The 18,344-nt window shown below is 37.3% G+C and overlaps 3 protein-coding genes across 4 annotated transcripts; 2 read left to right on the top strand and 1 right to left on the bottom strand.

The window, feature by feature from the left end:
- The first annotated feature begins 4,854 nt into the window (after positions 1 to 4,854).
- Positions 4,855 to 7,226, top strand: LOC116176347 (protein peste-like). Of its 2 annotated transcripts, none has more exons than XM_031494865.1 (7): positions 4,855 to 4,968; positions 5,289 to 5,722; positions 5,773 to 5,976; positions 6,024 to 6,318; positions 6,364 to 6,566; positions 6,615 to 6,688; positions 6,735 to 7,224. In XM_031494865.1, the coding sequence occupies exons 2-7, from the start codon at positions 5,294 to 5,296 to the stop codon at positions 7,042 to 7,044; spliced, it is 1,515 nt and encodes a 504-aa protein (XP_031350725.1). In that variant the 5' UTR covers positions 4,855 to 4,968; positions 5,289 to 5,293; the 3' UTR covers positions 7,045 to 7,224. The 2 variants fall into 2 exon arrangements, with proteins under 2 accessions (XP_031350725.1, XP_031350726.1); XM_031494866.1 differs by lacking the exon at positions 4,855 to 4,968 and adding an exon at positions 5,041 to 5,146 and having other exon boundaries at positions 6,735 to 7,226.
- Positions 7,227 to 9,334: 2,108 nt separating this feature from the next.
- Positions 9,335 to 11,463, top strand: LOC116177119. The gene is made up of 3 exons (XM_031495993.1): positions 9,335 to 9,620; positions 9,678 to 9,775; positions 10,766 to 11,463. The coding sequence occupies exons 1-3, from the start codon at positions 9,374 to 9,376 to the stop codon at positions 11,357 to 11,359; spliced, it is 939 nt and encodes a 312-aa protein (XP_031351853.1). The 5' UTR covers positions 9,335 to 9,373; the 3' UTR covers positions 11,360 to 11,463.
- LOC116177118 lies at positions 9,771 to 11,920 on the bottom strand. Its single transcript, XM_031495992.1, has 2 exons — positions 11,459 to 11,920; positions 9,771 to 10,641 (listed from the first exon to the last, which is right to left on the bottom strand). The coding sequence occupies exons 1-2, from the start codon at positions 11,888 to 11,890 to the stop codon at positions 9,826 to 9,828; spliced, it is 1,248 nt and encodes a 415-aa protein (XP_031351852.1). The 5' UTR covers positions 11,891 to 11,920; the 3' UTR covers positions 9,771 to 9,825.
- Positions 11,921 to 18,344: the final 6,424 nt, after the last annotated feature.

The following is an 18,344-nucleotide window of genomic DNA, read 5'->3' as shown; positions in this document are numbered from 1 at the left end:
GAAATTGGGAAAAAATAATTAAAACAGCTGAATTTTTCTGCGGGTGAAATCCCGTGGGTTGAAAGGGGTAGAAAGTGGTGTTTGCAAATTGTGGCAAAACTATTAATTTTAGACAAAAATGTTCAATGTAAAAGTAATAGAGATTAAAATTAAGAGCAACTTTTGAACCTGCAGTATCACATAACCTCCAATTTTCCTAGAAAAACCCGAAAAACTGTTTTTTTTTTCGTTTTTTATTCTTATTTTTGCGAAAAAATGTCGTATTGGTTTGAAATTTGGAGGAAATATACCTTGTTTTATGATTAAAAAGGAGATAATTTTTTGGGCCCGTAAAGTTCAACCGTTTCTAAGATCTCACGATTTTTGAAAATAACCACATTTTTTTCAGGGGGAAGAAAAATTTACTTTTTTTCCTCGTACAGAGGTGAGCGGAGTATCAAAACTTTCGTAAGGATTACATTTTAATAATCAAAAATAAAAAATATTATTCCAATAGAAAAATTTTAAGAAAAACGGCAAAAACTGGGGGAACTGTTTTAAGATATACCGTTTTTGCCTATAGCTTTTTTTGCAACAAAATTAACGTATTGGATCCGCGCTAATAAAAGGTTTTTGAAATCTGTCTTCTCTCCTCTTTAATGTTGCTAAAATATTTGCTTTTGTTTCCTAGTGCCCAACTGCCTTAATTAAAACATTTTGTGGCGTCTGTCTGTCCGTCCGTCCGTTAGCACGATAACTCATAAACGAATGGACCGATTACCATGAAATTTTGCAGGTGGATTCTTTATCAAATTTGCAGATTGGAGTTCGTGAATTGGCAATGTAGCCCAAAAAATAAAGTAGGCCCTTTTAACATCTCCGTTAGTTATGAACCGAATTGCATGAAATTCAATATGCGCATAGCTTTAGCCATATAAAACACAATTCCAAAAGTTGAGCCTAATCGATCAGCATTCACAGTGCCTTTTGCGCATCTCGACCATTTACAGACTGAATTGCAAACTTTCTTATTTATGAAGGTATTTAAATGAAATTTGATACATAGCCACTTGGAATAAAACCAAATTTTACGCCAGTTTCAAAATTTGGTTTTGCGCATGCGCAGTGCCAACTTTCTTATTTATGGAGGGATTTAAATCAAATTTCATACATAGACACTTTAAATAAAAGCAAAACTAACATCAGGTTTAAAATTTGGTTTTGCACATGCTATAGCCATACCCAGGAGCTCGTTTGCTATATTTGTTTAATTTATTATTTCTTTTTTCTGCATTTTTGCCGCAATAAAAGCAATTCGAAGTAAAATCGAATTCTTTTACTTCCTGAACAATTTGTTTTTGTTCACTTCCTGCCTGTTTTACAGTTGATGGGATTAAGCTGGGCCTGTTGATCGTTAATTTACAGGAATTATGAATAAAAATCCTCACGAAGTTTATTCCAGGTTTTACATCTCGAATGATTTGCTTTGGCCGGTAAACCTAATGTTCTTATTGCAGATTTTGCAAGTTTATCAACAGGCCTAACGCAATTGCATCAGTTATAAAACAGGTAGAAAGAATAGTCAGTGAACAAAAACAAATTGTTCAGGAATTAGGAAGCAAGATAATTTGATTTTGCTTTTATTGCGGTAAAAATGCAAAAAAAAGAAATAACAAAGATGTTTTAACTAAAACAGTTGAGCATAACATAACAAAAGAGAATATATAAGCAAACATTAAAGAGAAGCAAGAAGACAGATTTCGAAAAAATCTTTATTATCATCCAACATGTTGATTTATCATGTCAAAAACCGTGTATATCTTAAAACTGTTTTTCCAGTTTTTGGCGATTTTCTCGAATTTTTGTTATAGGAATAATATTTTTTTATTTTTGTTTAAAAATTAAAATATAAGTCTTCCCGAAAATTTTGCTACTCCGCGCACCTTTGTACGATGAAAGAAATTAAATTTTTTCAGCCCTTTGAAAAAGAGGTGGTTTTTTCAGAAATCGTGAGATCTCGGAAACGGTTCAACTTTACGGACCCGACAAAATTGTCTCCTTTTTTTATCATAAAACAAGCTCTCTTTACTAAAAATTTCACACCCCTACGATTTTTTTTCGCAAAAATAAGAATAAACAATTGAAAAAACAGGTTTTTCCGGTTTTTCTAGGAACATTGGAGGTTACGTGTAAATAGTGCAGATACAAAAGTTGTTCATTTTATATTTTCTATAACTTTTATATTGAACATTTTCGCCTAAAATTAATAGTTTTGCCACAAATTGCAAAATACCGGTTTCGACCCCTAATTGAACCCCCGTGATTTCACCCCCCTGCGACAAACCCGGTTTGATTTTTTCTAAAAAAATATTATATAGCCTGAACTATTTAACAAAATATCATTAGTAAGCGATTCGACTGGGTTTTCGTATCGTTTAGCAGCAATTTATTACGGAAAAGTAGGTTTTGAAACCACACACAGCGGTTACATATACCTCGAAGAGCCCCATTCTCTGAATCTACATGTCCGTCGATTTCTTACATAAGAAATAGTAGCGGGCCTAGCGGACTTCCTTGTGAAATGCCCACTGATGAATGTGTCAATAAATGAGATAGCTGAGTGGAATTTTGCATAGATTCGTCATAAGGCAGTCTTCACTTTTCTTATTCTTCTCTTATGCTTTTATTTCCTCCGAATGAAATGACTTTCTTGATTTTTGAAGAAAATTGTACTTATGCTTTTTTGTTAGCGGATTTCCAGAAAAATAAAAAAAATGCGCTATTGTGGCCACTTTGTCCGTCCGTCCGTCCGTCCGGCCGGCTGTCCGTCCGTCCGTCCGCTCGTTTTGCGACGCTACTAGTTCTTTATCTTAAGAGTTCTACTTTTTTCGCTATTTGGTTCGTTATGGTGTCGAGTCTTGTACCAAGGAAGGCATTTTTTCTGTACCGCTTACAAAAAAAGTTATTGTAAAAAAAACAAAAAACCGTTTTTTACATGTTCCATAATTTTACACTTTTGCCGTTTATTAACGATCCTAGAGATCGTTTATAATTTTGCATTGCTATCTGTCGTCTGCCTGTTGGTCTGTCCGTCTGTTCCTTTGTCTGTCTGTCCATCTATCTGTCCGTGTGAACGATAACTTTGTTTAGAAATGTTCGATCACTTTTACATCTCCGTTAGTTATGAACTGAATTGCATGAAATTCAATATGGGCATAGCTTTAGCCATATAATACGCAACGCCAAAAGTTGAATCGAATCGATTCAAAATTCACAGTGCCCTTTTCGCATCTCGACCATTTATAAACCGAATTGCAAATTTTTTTACTTATAAAAGCATTTGAATGAAATTTGATACATAGGCACTTGGAATAAAGGAAAATCAACTGCCAATTTCAAAATTTGGTTTTGCGCATGCGCAGTGCCAACTTTTTTATTTATGGAAGAATTTAAACGAAATTTGATACATAGGCACTTGGGATAAAGGAAAATCAAACGCCAATTTCAAAATTTGGTTTTGCGCATGCGCAGTGCCAACTGTTTTATTTATGGAAGAATTTAAATGAAATTTGATACATAGGCACTTGGAATAAAGGAAAATCTAGCGCCAGTTTCAAAATTTTATTTTGCGCATGCGCAGTGCCAACTTTTTTATCTATGGAACTATTTAAGTGAAATTTGATACTTAGGCGCTTGGAACAAAGGAAAATCTAACATTAGTTTTAAAATTTAGGTTTGCGCATGCGCAGTTCCAACTTTCTTATTTAGAAAAGCATTGAAATGAAATTCTTCTCATAAACTGACATTGAAGTAGCACGTCAAAAATGGATTGCCCATGTGCAACGCTATCTTTCATATTTGTGGCCGGATTTTTACGATTTTATAGAAGTTGCATCTTACAAATGGGAAATGAATGCAAGTGGAAATGCCCTTTATGTAAATCGTTTACGATTACTTTTTAACTTGTTGCTATTACTTTGGCATAATTGTCAGAGTTCGGATTACCGAGATTGAGCTGTACCTATGTACACACATTACACAAAACGCATAGGATTAACCTCATTATTTGTGGAAGTATCTTCCAGAAATAGGAACCAAACATACGTCAATTGAGGACAAACACAAATGTCAAAACAATACGCGCCGAATCAATTTTGTTGTTTTTGGACAATTTCCCCGAACTTTCACTAATTAGAGTAAGAAAGAACGCTCTTCCCTTTTAAAAAATACTGAATTACAACATGAAAAACCCAATAACGTTACTCGTTGTTACGATGAATCACTTGCCACTTTTTCCATTATTATGGTTGCAGAGAAAAACGGAAATTTTGGTACCTTTGCTACATTCCTAACCGAAACGCTTTGGTTCTTTGCTTATTTGTAAGAATGGGTGATTTTGGTCCCATCCAACAATAAATCTTTTTGATATACACCTCTCTGTGAAGCTTGTCAAGCTACTCAAAAGGTAAACCCTAAGTCCTTTATATTCTGGAAAATGTTAAATAATTTACTTTACCATCTATGTGACAATAACTATGTTATCACTTACGTTCATTATTTTCACCATTTGTATGAAAAGAATGTGTAGGTAGGTATAATGAGGTGTTTGGAGGTGTGCCCAACAATTATATTTCAAATTGTTCTAATTAAAATAAATGTAATATAAAATTTAATCGCATAGAAGACTACCTGCCGCGCCGTGCCAGTCAAGGCGAAAAATATTTCAATACTATTAGGAAATGTACTTCCCCATAATATTGGTAAAGATACCATTCATTAACACTAAACGCACCAAATATATTGAATTTCCCGTACTTAAGGTGCGTGCGTAAAATGCATTATTTAAATTAGCAACAATTAGATTATTAGATTTAGTATCTCTGAAAGCTGCGTGGATGTATGTGTTGTTAACATCATCGCATTAGGATTAATGGTCCATAGTGCATAAAGAAGGCCCAATCAATAGTGCTATTATTGTGCGAGTTAAAGGTACGTAACTCCGTTTATCAAATTTGGTTCCTTTGCATTTTTCACAATCCAAAACGGCGGCGTTATTTTCTTTCGACTTCCAAGAACATAATTATCAACCCCAATCCCAATGGAGCCAAATCACCTGGCCTGCCAGAACACAAATTTGATTATAAAATTAACGTACCTAACAAAAATTGTAAGTGAGGGATTTGATTCCTATGGAAGCGCATAAATGATTCATTGTTATAACTAACACTGCAATGGACTAAGATTTGCATTTACTGATTATCTCAGCTCCTTCCTATTTTAGCAGTGAAAAAAATAATCGTTTTTTTCAGAAATAATGAATCCGTTCCTAGAAAAACTGGCAAGAAGAAGCGGTCCCAGTATGATCGCCGCCTCGTTCTTCACATTTGGGGTAGTATTCCTATTACTATGGAATTGGATATTTGATCGAGTCCTCGCTTCGATATTAGTGCTCAATACTGAAAGTCAAGTGTTCGAACCATGGCGTACGTCGCCCGTCCCGATTACGATGGACGTGTATTTCTTTAATTGGACCAATCCGGAGGAAATCTACGACCACTCAAAGAAACCTGCGTTCGCTGAGCTTGGCCCGTACCGTTTCACAGAGCACAGGGAGAAAGTTAACTTTACGTGGAATGAAAACGGTACTGTCACTTACAGACTATGGCGGAGGTGGTATTTCGAAGAAGGTAAATCAGCTGGACGGCTTACAGATAAAATAACAACAATTAATCCGGCCACAATGGTAAGTTTAATGGAGTTTTAATTACGGTGGTTTATCTCAAACATTTATAGGTGGCAGCAAATCATGTCAAAAACTGGAACTATTTCACCAAAAGAGGCCTTTCTCATGCTTTCAGCGTTATGGGATACGAAATTCACACCGTAAAATCAGTAGGGGAATTAATTTTTGATGGGTACGATGAACCACTCTTGAAAGTTGGTCCATTGCTTGGCATCGACCTGCCATCAGCTGACAAGTTCGGATGGTTCCACCCCGTAAGTAAAAACATTGACCCAATTCGTTTCTCAACAGTCCCTTACAGAGGAACAACTCGTACACGTTCGATGGGACCATCAACGTTGATACAGGATACAACGGAAGCTTAGGCGAAGTAAAGAGTTGGAATTACAAGGAAAACATTGATTTTTACACTGGCAAATGTAGACAAATTACCGGATCTGCGGGAGAACTCTACCCAAGACACCGGAAAAGGGATAGCATCTCCGTTTTCTCTACGGACACGTGTAGAAGTATGCAACTTGACTACAAGGAAGATACATTAGTGAAGGGAATTCAGGGTTATAAGTACTCCGCACAAGCTGGAATGTTGGACAATGGTACGACTAAACCGGTGAATTACGTTCATTAATCCTTGTTTGCAGGCACTCTAATTCCAGAAAACAAATGCTATTGCGATGGAAAATGTATTCCATCTGGGATGCTGAATATATCAACCTGTAGAAGTGGCGCCCCTTTGTTCGGCTCCCTTCCTCATTTTTATGGTGCGGATCCCATTTACGGATCGATGGTCGAAGGAATCAAACCAGAAGAATCGAAACATGAGAGTTACGTAATATTAGAACCTGTAAGTCATCTTATGGAATAACGCAATATGTTTGACTCGTATTTTTAGATAAGTGGGATGCCATTGGACGCCGTCCTGAGATTACAGGTGAATGTCAAAATGTCACCAATCAAGTATATAAGGTAATAACGAGCTTCATTATGTTCTATACTGATATCCATTTTTCAGCATGTACGAAGACGTTCCGGAAGTATACCTCCCGGTATTTTGGTTGGAACAAGTCCTGAGTATTTCAAATGATATTTCTTGGAAGCTTTGGTTAATATCGCATGCGCCCACAATATGCCCAGTGGCTGGGGGTATCTTTGTGCTATCTGGCTTTCTGGTATTTGCATATGTCATTAGAAAATTAGTAAATGAAATGTCTCACAAAAGGAAACGAACGATTCAGTTTTTGAAAGAAAAGGAGCCTCTCAATCAAAGTACCAATCTAACCACCAGAAAATTAAGCTATGTCGAAAGCTTTATTCGTAATTAATAAATACATGCATGTAATAGCTTTTTAAAAACCCTTCGACTGTGATATTACTCTCTAAAATTAATAAAATAATTAATACTATTATGATATGTGCTAAATTTAGAATAAGAAAACTTGCGGGCGTTTACTAATTATATATTTCTCTACAAATATCTTCCAGAATAGTAACTTTGATATACATTTACATAATGGACTGAACCATATAAGGGTTTTCTTGAGACAGTTTCAGCAGTGGCGAGATTCAGTTTAAACGAAATTATTAGTGGTGCCTCATTAAAATGGTGAATTTATTGCAAGTAAGTAATTTCGGTTTATGTCTCACATAGTAATAGTAATAGTAATAGTTTATTGTATACAAGATGTTACATCTCATTACAAGAGCCTTCAGAATCGAACAGTTATAGTAAAAAAAAAAAGAAACGGAATTTTAAATCTATAAACAGAAAATTTAAATTATGGATGTAGGTATTGTATCTATAGTATCGTTTAGAAAAAAGAACAACTCTAAATATTAACAAAACTCACAACTTGACCTACCAAAATATTTCTCTTTGATTGCTGGTGAACATGTAATTGAAGTTATTTGAGTTTTTAGACAGATTTGAGGTAAAATTCCAAGTTACACACAGGCAAAAAATATCGCACTGACTGTTGTTACCCTCTCTAAATTCATGGAAATTAGACATACCTTGAACATTTCAAAAAATCACATTTAATTTCTAGTGTTTATTACTTGAACTGAAGATTTTGGTGTTTTGCTTTTCTGGAGTTGCATCCTTCCCTTCACCCCGGCGTTTTGAATCTTCGTCTAGTTGGACAATTTGAGGAGATTGGTTGACGTATTTGATAGTAATATTTCTTTCTCCTTGATCTTGACGGGTTTTTAATTCTTTCTGGAGTGATTTTAAGTGTTGTAACTGGTTCTTGGTCAAATCAGCTTGGATCTTAATATTGTGGTATTCTGTTGGCAGCAGTTTTTTCTTATTAACAAGAATCATCCTTGAGATTTTGGAATCGCAGAATGATACTTTGAGAGGTCGTGGACGACCTGCAAATTTTCCGATACGAGTACACTCGATAACTTTCTCAGTGGCGTCAGGGGCAGTGACACTTATAACCTTTGTTGCCAATTGATGATCCTCAAAGCTATTGGGCACGGAGATTTCTTCTGATAAGCCAAACAGCATAATATTGTTCTCTCGCTTAATCCTGTCTCGAATCTCACGGTAGCTGTTTTCAGTGTTACGGGTATCATGAAGTTGGTCTTCAAGCAAAAGGATTTTTTGTTTTAAATTATAGTTTTCAGTTTTAATTAGTTCGATTTCCTTTATGCAGACAGATAATTGTTCGCCCTGATATTTCAATAGCGCATTGCTGTCCTGGACATTTTTGTTTATGGCCAAGAGTTGACACATTAAATTTTTGAAATGCTCTTCAGTGAAAACGAAGTTTGTTAGCGTACCGGTACCCATTTTGGAGTTCGGCGTCGAAAAATTACAACATACCCAAGTGCTATTCCTACCGCCTGTGCTGGTACAAGCCATGTGTGCAAGACTCCCACATTGCGCGCAACGTACATCCTCTTGGTATTGGATAAGGCGATTGCAAACAGTACAATTTGCCGGCATTGGTAGAATAATAATATTATCAATGAAAAAGAAATAGTAGATATGGTATTCAAAACTTCTATTTATCACAACTCGACGGATTACACTTGTTTTGCTTATCACTTCACCTTTTGGCGTAAAATTTTATATGATTAATAGTCGAATTATTACTTTCAGAGATTTGATTTTAATTGAGATATTTACGAATTCGTTTTATAGTCCTAATGCCATACATGTATACTGTGCCGCGTCCAACTGAAGACTGACTGCAAGTTAACGAAATGAGATCAGAACCTCACTCATACAAAGACTTACAATTTATCGCTTACTTTTCCAGTACCTACATCCTTAACTTACATTCATTCCGAGTACTCCAAAATGATAAAAGTAGAATGTACACAGGGTGATTCATTACTGACCAGCTCAGATGCTCATAATGAGCAAGAGAGTAGTGGTCACATGATACTACAACTTAGTATCATCATTGAATAAAAACACTATAAGAAGCCTAACTGCGTCCAGATTACGCGCGCCGAACTGCGCAAAACGTTTGCGAGCGTTGCAGCAACATGTAATGTGGACGGGTATATGCGCACGAACGCGCCACTGCGTGCATGCACGAATTTGTTCGGGCAAGTGTCGGTACATCAAAGAAATTCGGCTAAGCGCGCGTTTAAAGTTAAGTGAAGTTTGGACGTAGTTGTGCGCATTCCTGCAACACAATGAGTGAAATTGAATGGAGTCGGGAGAAAACACTGCAATTAATTAACATGTATGAAACAAAATCAGAATTGTGGGACGTGAAAAACAGTAATTACCATTTACGAAATAAAAAACATGATGCTTGGAAGAACATAGCAACAGAAATGGAAAGCGACGTTGAAGTAATAAAGGCGAAAGTAGCATCGTTGCTGTCATCGATGAGAAGAGAAAAGGCCAAAATGAAGAATTCTACAGGCACGGGGAAAGGTAGTATTTTGATTTTCTTTTGATGTCCATTTTAGCTAATTGTGTATACATATGCAGGTAGAAACGAAATATATATAAGCAAATGGTTTGCTTTCGAAGCCTTTAAATTTTTGTGGGATAAGGACAGTGTAAAGGGCTCAATAAATACAGAAACGGTAAGTTCAGATTATATTTATTTCCAGCCTACTTACATAGTAGCATTTACCTAAGCATATTTATCTTGAAATGATACAGCACCATTCGACGAAAAATACTCCGCTAGTTCGTTCCGAATTTGTTGTGCATTTAGAGGAGATTTTCGCGGTAGTCTTCTGATAGGCAAGAATGAATTTTCAGGATTACCGTCACGTCGCCATGTTCCTTCTATTAATAAACCATCCTCTTCGCTATCAAATGTTCCAGGCGGAGTATATATTTGATTTGAGTTTCCGCTTCTTAAAAAATTATGCAAGTAAAGAGTGGTTAAAACAACAAGCCGTGCCTTCTCAGGCTCCAGTAATAGTGGTTTTCTCAAAACCCTAAAAACAGCGGACAATATGCCAAACGCGTTTTCGACAATTCTTCGTGCTCGTGACAAGCGATAATTGAAAATTCTTTCTGGTGTACCTTTGTCATGTAAACCTGAATAAGGCTTCATAATGTTGTCATGCAAGGCAAAAGCATCGTCAGCAACAAACACATAAGGAATCCGTTTCTGTCGGCCAGGAAGAATCCGTGGTTCCGGAATGGGAAGTTCTCTCTTTTCGATTTTTCTCCATAATAAACTATTTTTAAAAATTCCCCCATCCGAAATGCGACCCTGACCACCAACGTCACAAAAAAGAAAATTGTATTGACCATCTACCAAAGCAAGTAGTACTATACTGTGAAATGATTTATAGTTGTAATATTCGCTTCCACTCTGTATGGGTGCTTGTAACATAATATGTTTCCCATCTAACGCCGCTAGGCAATGAGGGAAATGCCACACGTCTTCGAAAATTTTGGAAGTTTGTGTCCACTCTTCTATAGTAGATGGCATCTGAAAATGTGAAATACACTGTAAATTCAGTACTATGGTCTATGAGTACACAAGCAGTGAAATCCATAAAAATTGCACTACCTATACTATTCTACACACGCCATTTAATAAAATATTTTTCTAGGACGAAGAAAGCACTACTGATGAAACTTTCAACAATTCAGAATCGCAATGTGTAGACAGAGAACCTCAATCAGTTGTAGCAAATGATGAAATCGAATCGGGTAGTGTAGTTTCCGTTGGGACAAGTCCTCAAATCCCAACAGCAAAACGTAAAATTTTTGTATCTCCCAAGAAAATACTTCCGAAACGAAAATGTGTACAAGAAGATCCTAAAGTGTCTGCTGCATACGATCTGCTTAAGAAGGTCTCAACCACTCCAAAAGACGAGTGTCATACTTTTGGTCAATACATAACAACACAGCTACAAAAAATGGATGAACGCACCCGAGCTGTTACAATACACAAGATTAATAACGTTATATTTGACGCTGTAATTGGAAGATACGATAATGGTAGTGGATCCAATACAAGATCCTCGGCATCTACACCTTCCTCTTCACATAGTTCCGGAAATATTGGGGCCGCCGATCACCTTTTATTCAATGAACAGTATCAGGATCCATTTTCCCAAGACACCCCTCAACCAAGTCCAAACTCACAATCTCAGGATTCATGGGGTGCTGTACAACATTATTACAATACATTCGCGCCTTAAGCAGTGATTACAAATATTCTCGTTTACAAATTTTGTTGTGATGCACACACACACACACCTTTTATGGATAACACTACGAATAAATGCAATATTTCTTACCTTTACGTAGTCTTTCAATGCGTCACACAAAGCTTGGCACACTTCAGTCACTATGGTAGATATGCTCTGTTTAGAAATTTTGAACAGGTACATCAAACTTGTGTATGAATCCCCAGTTGCCAGGAATCGTAGAGTAACTGCCAGTCTCTCTTTAACAGGAATGGGTTGTCTGAATGTAGTTTCTTGCTTCGCTATTTTATGCCCAATTAGATGTATCAGATATTCAAAATCTTCACAAGATATACGGCAAAAATTTTTGAACTGTCCAGTGCGTGACAATGATAAATCGTTCAACAGGTTGCTGCCACTATAAATATTGCGACTTTTAAATAAATTCGTCATCCAATAGCGTCTTCTCTTGCGTTGCTTTTTCTTTATAGCGTCGCAAAGAATAATAAAAGCTGCTGCAGAGATTTGCACATCATCATCCATGGTCACTCAAAAATATTCACCCGTTCAATTGGGAACCCTAGCAAACATAGCCAAGCACACACACAAACCAGAGACAAGACAGTGTGCGCAAAACATTTCTGCAACGCTCGCAAACGTTTTGCGCAGTTCGGCGCGCGTAATCTGGACGCAGCTTAACGCTTATGGAAGAAAGCGCGACAAATCTCACAAATCCCCTTGCACCCGCATTGGTTGTGACCCCCGAACTCTCATTGCGGTAAATAGGAGGAAAGCAAATTCTCATTCTTCTCAGTTCAAGAATCGACTCTATTGACAGTGTTCCCATTATATTCTCAGTTCAAACTCTGTCGCGCTTTATTTCCACGGGGTTAGGCTTCTTATAGTGTTTTTATTCAATGGTATCATGTAGTGGTCATAGCGTCCAAAGTGTCAACCTCGTTGAGTCTATAATATACTCGTACCAAATACATAATCGAATCGAATAATGACACACTTTGTCTAAACTGTGCTGGAGACTGATAGAAGCGCCACTCATGGTCTTCCACTTGGCGCCCCAAAACAACAACAAAAAGAAAGAAATAAACATTATTTTTTACATTCAGATTATAGACATCTGTATATAGACTTTTTTGTCACAAATTAATTTCCAACCAAGTCGGGCTAATCCAACAACAGCTAATCCCCAAAAGCTCAAAATTCAATTCGAAACATTCTTGTCTTTTACAAGAGACCACTAAACAATCGGAGGACACGATAGCCAATAATTAGTAAGTTATCATGGCCAATCATATCAAAAGTTCTAGAATAAGAGTATTAGAGCAGTGCGCTTGCCCCTGTTAAGAGCTTCAAGATACCATCGGTAACCGCAAGGAGATCAGTACAGCATCCGTATCTTGCTCGGACACCAGATTGGGGAGTAACAACTTGTAGCGATTGAGGATCTCAAACAATTGATTTTTTCAACCAATTTTGATAACGTCGGCTAAATAGAAATCAACCGAAGGTCACTGTAACTCAGGGATGCTGTAGGTGCCTTTTTCAATAGCACGGTATAAACATTATGTGCGCAACAACACTCCTTGTTACATCATGAAATAATTGCGTGAGACGCTCAGTTTCTTTCCGACGCGTATTATTTTGTCAGTTTGGTGAATTACCCTTTTGGCCATCGAGTAAACGACTGCACTTATTTAGTTTTATGATTGATAATACGTGAGTATGGCGTATTAGTTACATGCAACGGCCCGTGTGGCGCAGTTGAGTTGAAGATCACCTGCGGTACTAAGGGTCAATGGTTCGAATTCGGATTCGGGCATGGATATTATTTTGTGAATGTATGGTGAGTTGGGTTGGTAGAGCACAAGGTTGGTATATTACAGGTTGCCTCGTAACTATCGACCAATAGCAATCGAGGCGCGAATACGTCACTGGTATCCCACGATTTAAACGAAGTAATAAATGCATGCAGCCACCTGCCACACAGCTAGAAAATTTGATACGGTTTGATGCGTAGCTATTGTTTACAGTTCTTTCATGATGTTTGAATCGTTTAACTAATGAAACACAAATATTCAGTTTTATATTATAAATTTAGTAATTATAAATCGTCGTATAATACAGTCAATCTTCATCTGACGTACCAGTGTTTACCGTGAAAGATAAACAGCTTCGTCTAACAATCCATCGCGTGGTCACATTTTTCTTCCAATTCTCTTAACGTAGTTTATACAGTCTCTACACTTACTTTTCGATTTGTAGATGAGATAGGCGGTATCAACGAGACCATATGATCCTCCTGCTTTGGTCAGTTTTAAACACGTTCATCTTCTGCCCGCCGGCAAGCACTAAATAAGATGGTTCCGTCAAAAAATTTGACCGGTGTCTTATTTTTCCCTAAAGCATCATTTTCTTTCATTCTCCGTAAATATCGTAACCGCCAATCAACAATGTCGCCACGTTCCATCAATAATTGTCGTTTCTTTTGGCATTTTTTTTTGTATTTAAAGCCAATTTTTAATAAATATCTTGGTGTTTCCCAATGTAGGCCAATTTTTCCCTTCATTTTATTAATTAAACTAATGATCGTAGGGACTTTTTTACCGATCATATAAATTTCACCCTTCAAGACGCCTAAATCAGAATTATCCAATGTTATTTTGTTGGAACCCCCATTTTGCTGTTTCTTTGAAGGAGATTTCAATGTCCTATCCTCGGTAAGTTTGGCTTCGCTTCTACAGAATAACAATAAGTATTTATTTCAAAAGAACATCATTGAAATTAACATTACCTAATTTAGTTATGAGTTTTATTGATTTACCGTCACAGCAGCAGCTAGCTCTGTAGCCTTTTCCAAAGGAAATGTCCACATACTGGCAGTTTTCTGTTCTGTGTCAAAGAATTCCACGACCCTTTTAATAATATTTCTAGGTTCTGAATGCACAGGTATTACAGGAGGTTCAATATTTATAACCTTACGCGTATGTCACATCTGTGACATAAGATGTGACATAAGCGGTAATGACAAGATAACGAAATTTGAGTGGCTACCAGTGACGTCACGAGCAGACGACTTGATCCCCATTATTGCAGTTACGAGGCAACCTGTAATATACTAACCTTGGGTAGAGCAGCCTTGGCTGAAACCCCGCCCACTCAAAATTAAAAGCAAAAAAAAAAAAAATCTAGCATTTTTTCTCAAAAAGCATAGCATATAAAATGTTAGATAGGTATACGAGTATAGGCGTTTCCTAGCTTTCTTGGCGTGCTCTTTCCTTTTTTGTAAAACAATTTCAAAATGGAAAGGTGGCACAACTTTGAAGGAGGAAGTTATACAGTTCAACGAAATGGGTCATTTAAATCATTGAAACAAAAGAAGCAAAAACGTCTCTCTGTGACTTTCTATTTGGGGAATCCTCTTTTCATAATAGGAACTACCGACACGACATCTGGACCCTGAGAAGGACTCAGCAGGGTAGTATGGTACACTACTAATCACTCGGACCTGCCACTCGATAGCTACTAGAATCCTCGCTCATAATTACATAAGGCTCGTCTCACTTCGATTCTTTGCTTCGGGTCAAATTCATAAGTGTGTTGGCCTCGGTTTTGCTACGCTTCCTCTCCGGAGTTCTGTACCTTCGTTCGGAGGTTAGGGGCTGACACAAGTGCAGCCCTTAAAGAATCGAATGCTGTCTGTTCGGCGGAGCTCCACTGCCAAATTTTTCATGGTGAGATTTGACAAGGGTCGATATATTTCATATAACTAATTAATAAAGTGTAGTGTGCGTACGTGCCCAAGGTACTTTACTCTTACACTCCCGTTTCGGACAACACTATCAAGTCGTCAAGGTAAACTAGAACTGGACGTCGTCTAGTATAAAATCAGTCGCCAGGTAGCCGCCTACAAAACTGGTCGCGTGTGAGGTGTACACAAATTATGCTATTATATTTTCATCTCTGTGTAGCCCATGCGAAGAAAAAGACATAAGTTCTGCAGTAGGCGTGATCACGTGATTATTTTTATACTAGACCCCGTCTAGTACATCTTTTAGACCAGAGCTGGCCAAACCGTCGATCGCGATCTACCGGTCGATCGCGGCGATCTTCCGAGTCGATCATCTCATCAGCTTACGCTTAACTTAAAACGAGTGCGCCTAAGCGGCCAAAAACCTACCATTTTGATAAAGAGTAAAAAGAAGACTTTTCCACACGATAGTAAGTACCTATTTCATTGGGTTAAAAAGTGACCCCCCCCCCCATTTTTGACGGAAATGCACGTTTTGAGTCACCAAGAATCCGAATCAAACAAAATCTCGATGGTGTTGGTCTGTCTGTGTCGGTCCGTCTGTACTCTCGTTTCCGGCTAAACGGCTGAACCGATTGGAACCAAATTTGGTACACTTATATTCTTAGATATAAAAGGGCAGAATCGCTTGCATATGCAGATGTGCGGGTGGTATAGCAAATGTTTTACAATGTTTAAGGATACATTGGTGTGCTTCATCTTCTTCTCCTTCTTCCAGATTTTGTTTAATTCGCATTTCTGGTGCTTCAAAACGTGTATTTCCATCAAAACAGTGGGGAAGGTGGCATTTTTAACCCCAATGCATTATATCCCTTTACTAATGTGCGGGTGGTAAAAAGGTAGGTAATCTGAAGAGACATTTTTTGAGTGTACATAAAAAATATGCAACTTTCCATCACAATCAGAAATAACTGCCCAACATCAGAAATACGACGGACTAAAGTAAAATGAAAACTCAAACATCATTGTCGGTGAAACACCACAATTTCTGACCGATTTCTAAGTGAAGGCCAGACTGGATCGAGAAGTTGATCCCTGATAATGTTACCTCGGCGTTTCGCAGGCAAATAAATGGAATACATCAGCCCTCCAAAAAACAGGACCCACAGCTAGTCTATATTCGTGAAATTGCATCCATTAGTCTTCAGCCAATCTCTTAAAGATGTGCAAGCGACACCGTACAGCGGCAGTATCTACTATTCCAGAACCCTTAAACTCAAGGGCGTTCAACGGTAATTCTGGTTGGGGCTTAAAATTGATTACACCAAAACTGCAAAAATCGATTGCGCAAAGGGCCGCCTTTTTGTCAATTGGTACAACCGGAAAATTATTTGCGAAAACGCAATAAGATTTTTGAGGTTGTTCACGACCTTTCTACATCTTTTCCGAATAGTATTTCCAAAAACCTGGCGAAAGCCAACCTCCAAAGCTCCAACCTTCTGTATAAAACTAGTTAAGATAAACTGCAATTAGTAACGCAAACCATACGAATTTAACGTTACATTGGAACTGTATCACGTCCGACAAAGCTCAATGGTCTTTATTTATGTTTACTTTTTATGATGCGACCTTATAAGAGCAGGGCCGGCAGGGCGTATCACAACGCTCCAGGGAATTTAAGTCAGCTTAAATCTCGGCTCTAGGAACAGATTGGAAAGGCATTTGAACATGGGTGACCTTTAGATTAGACTTTCCATGCATGAATTTCCAAAAAAAGTCATTTCATCTTCTAAATAACGTTAGTGCATAAACCCGACGATAGCTGAGCAACCTTGCTTTTCTAATAATTAGAGAATAATTATCTTTAAACTGTACTGATGCAAAACGCTTGATTACAACTCATTGAAAGTCGATAAGACCCTACTGCACTTCTGACACGGAGCTTTGGTACAAATTTTGCTTTAAGGGTGGATTTAGCCGAGTGAATCCCATCGCAAGTTGTTTCGCATTGGGTAAGCAATTTTACACCTAATATGACTGCGCTTTTCTAATCCAGACCAGATGTATACTTACTGTGAATTTTTAAATATTCTAAGGGTTGTTTTCGCCTCGTGAATCTGATTACAAGTCAATGAAGCTGTCAGTAGATATTTATAGACTGAAGGGTTACTTTTAAATCTGTGCTTATAGCAAGGTATGTTTGAGCTCGTTCGATGCATTATTTTCCCTCATTTTTGTGTAATCTTTAAGGGGTTGAGTCCTCCAAGAATGTTATGGCTATTTCATTTTGTTACTATTACAATCATTAAAACTTAAATGGAAATATTTTGCATTCTGTTCGACCTCCACGTTTCATCATCCACAAAATCTGTAACCTCAGTACCAAATTGTCTTTAGGGGAGGTACCATTAAGTATGTCAAATAAAATTGGTGTATTAGAGAAATGATTATAACCTTCCAATAAGACCGTTTTCTACTTTAATTTAAAATAATGTCATTGGAAATTAATGACACCAATTATATATGGTTTACGTGATTATGAACGTGATTGTAATTTGATGTAAGCAAATTGATAGTTATTTAGCGGTTTTGTAGGTAATGATGTCTATGTCCATTACTAATCTAAGTCGATTGTAATAGACTATACCTAAACTATAAGTACTAAGTAGTACCTAACCATGTCTGGCGTTGTTCGTCGTAGTAGAATTGAACAGTTGTGAAAAATCAGCGCATTGATATTACATGCTAGCTTTCTATTCTTACACTATGATGCTAGTAAGTTGCATTACATTGTTTTGTAAAGCGACTTCCATGGAAACTATCTAAATACTCTCGCATCTACCACGGCGTAGGTAATGACATTATTATAATAGGTAGGAGTATTAAAAACACTAGATGTGGAGTCGGCACCCGCACGACACATAGATGCCAAGCGACTCCTAATGCGTCATTGCTCCTATGTACATACCTACAGAAATTATCTGAAAATGAATATTGTACACTTCCAAATAATTCGCTACACCTACATGTGTTTCATATGTCATCTTATAATTAGTTATTTCCTGTGACGTCGGTGGTTGGTCTATCATGGTATTGACTAAGATAAAAAGTAACTGGCAATAAATGCGGCGATAAATTACTTTTTTTCACTACTAGCGTCTGATGACATGATTATTAACCTTTTTTCCACTTGTAAAGTAGGCTTTCTCGGCATTTGTAGAAAGTGGTTAA

The sequence above is a fragment of the Photinus pyralis genome, unplaced genomic scaffold (assembly GCF_008802855.1).
Source record: "Photinus pyralis isolate 1611_PpyrPB1 unplaced genomic scaffold, Ppyr1.3 Ppyr1.4_LG7, whole genome shotgun sequence".
Taxonomy (NCBI): Eukaryota; Metazoa; Arthropoda; class Insecta; order Coleoptera; family Lampyridae; genus Photinus; species Photinus pyralis.
This window is presented reverse-complemented; position numbering and strand designations above follow the sequence as displayed.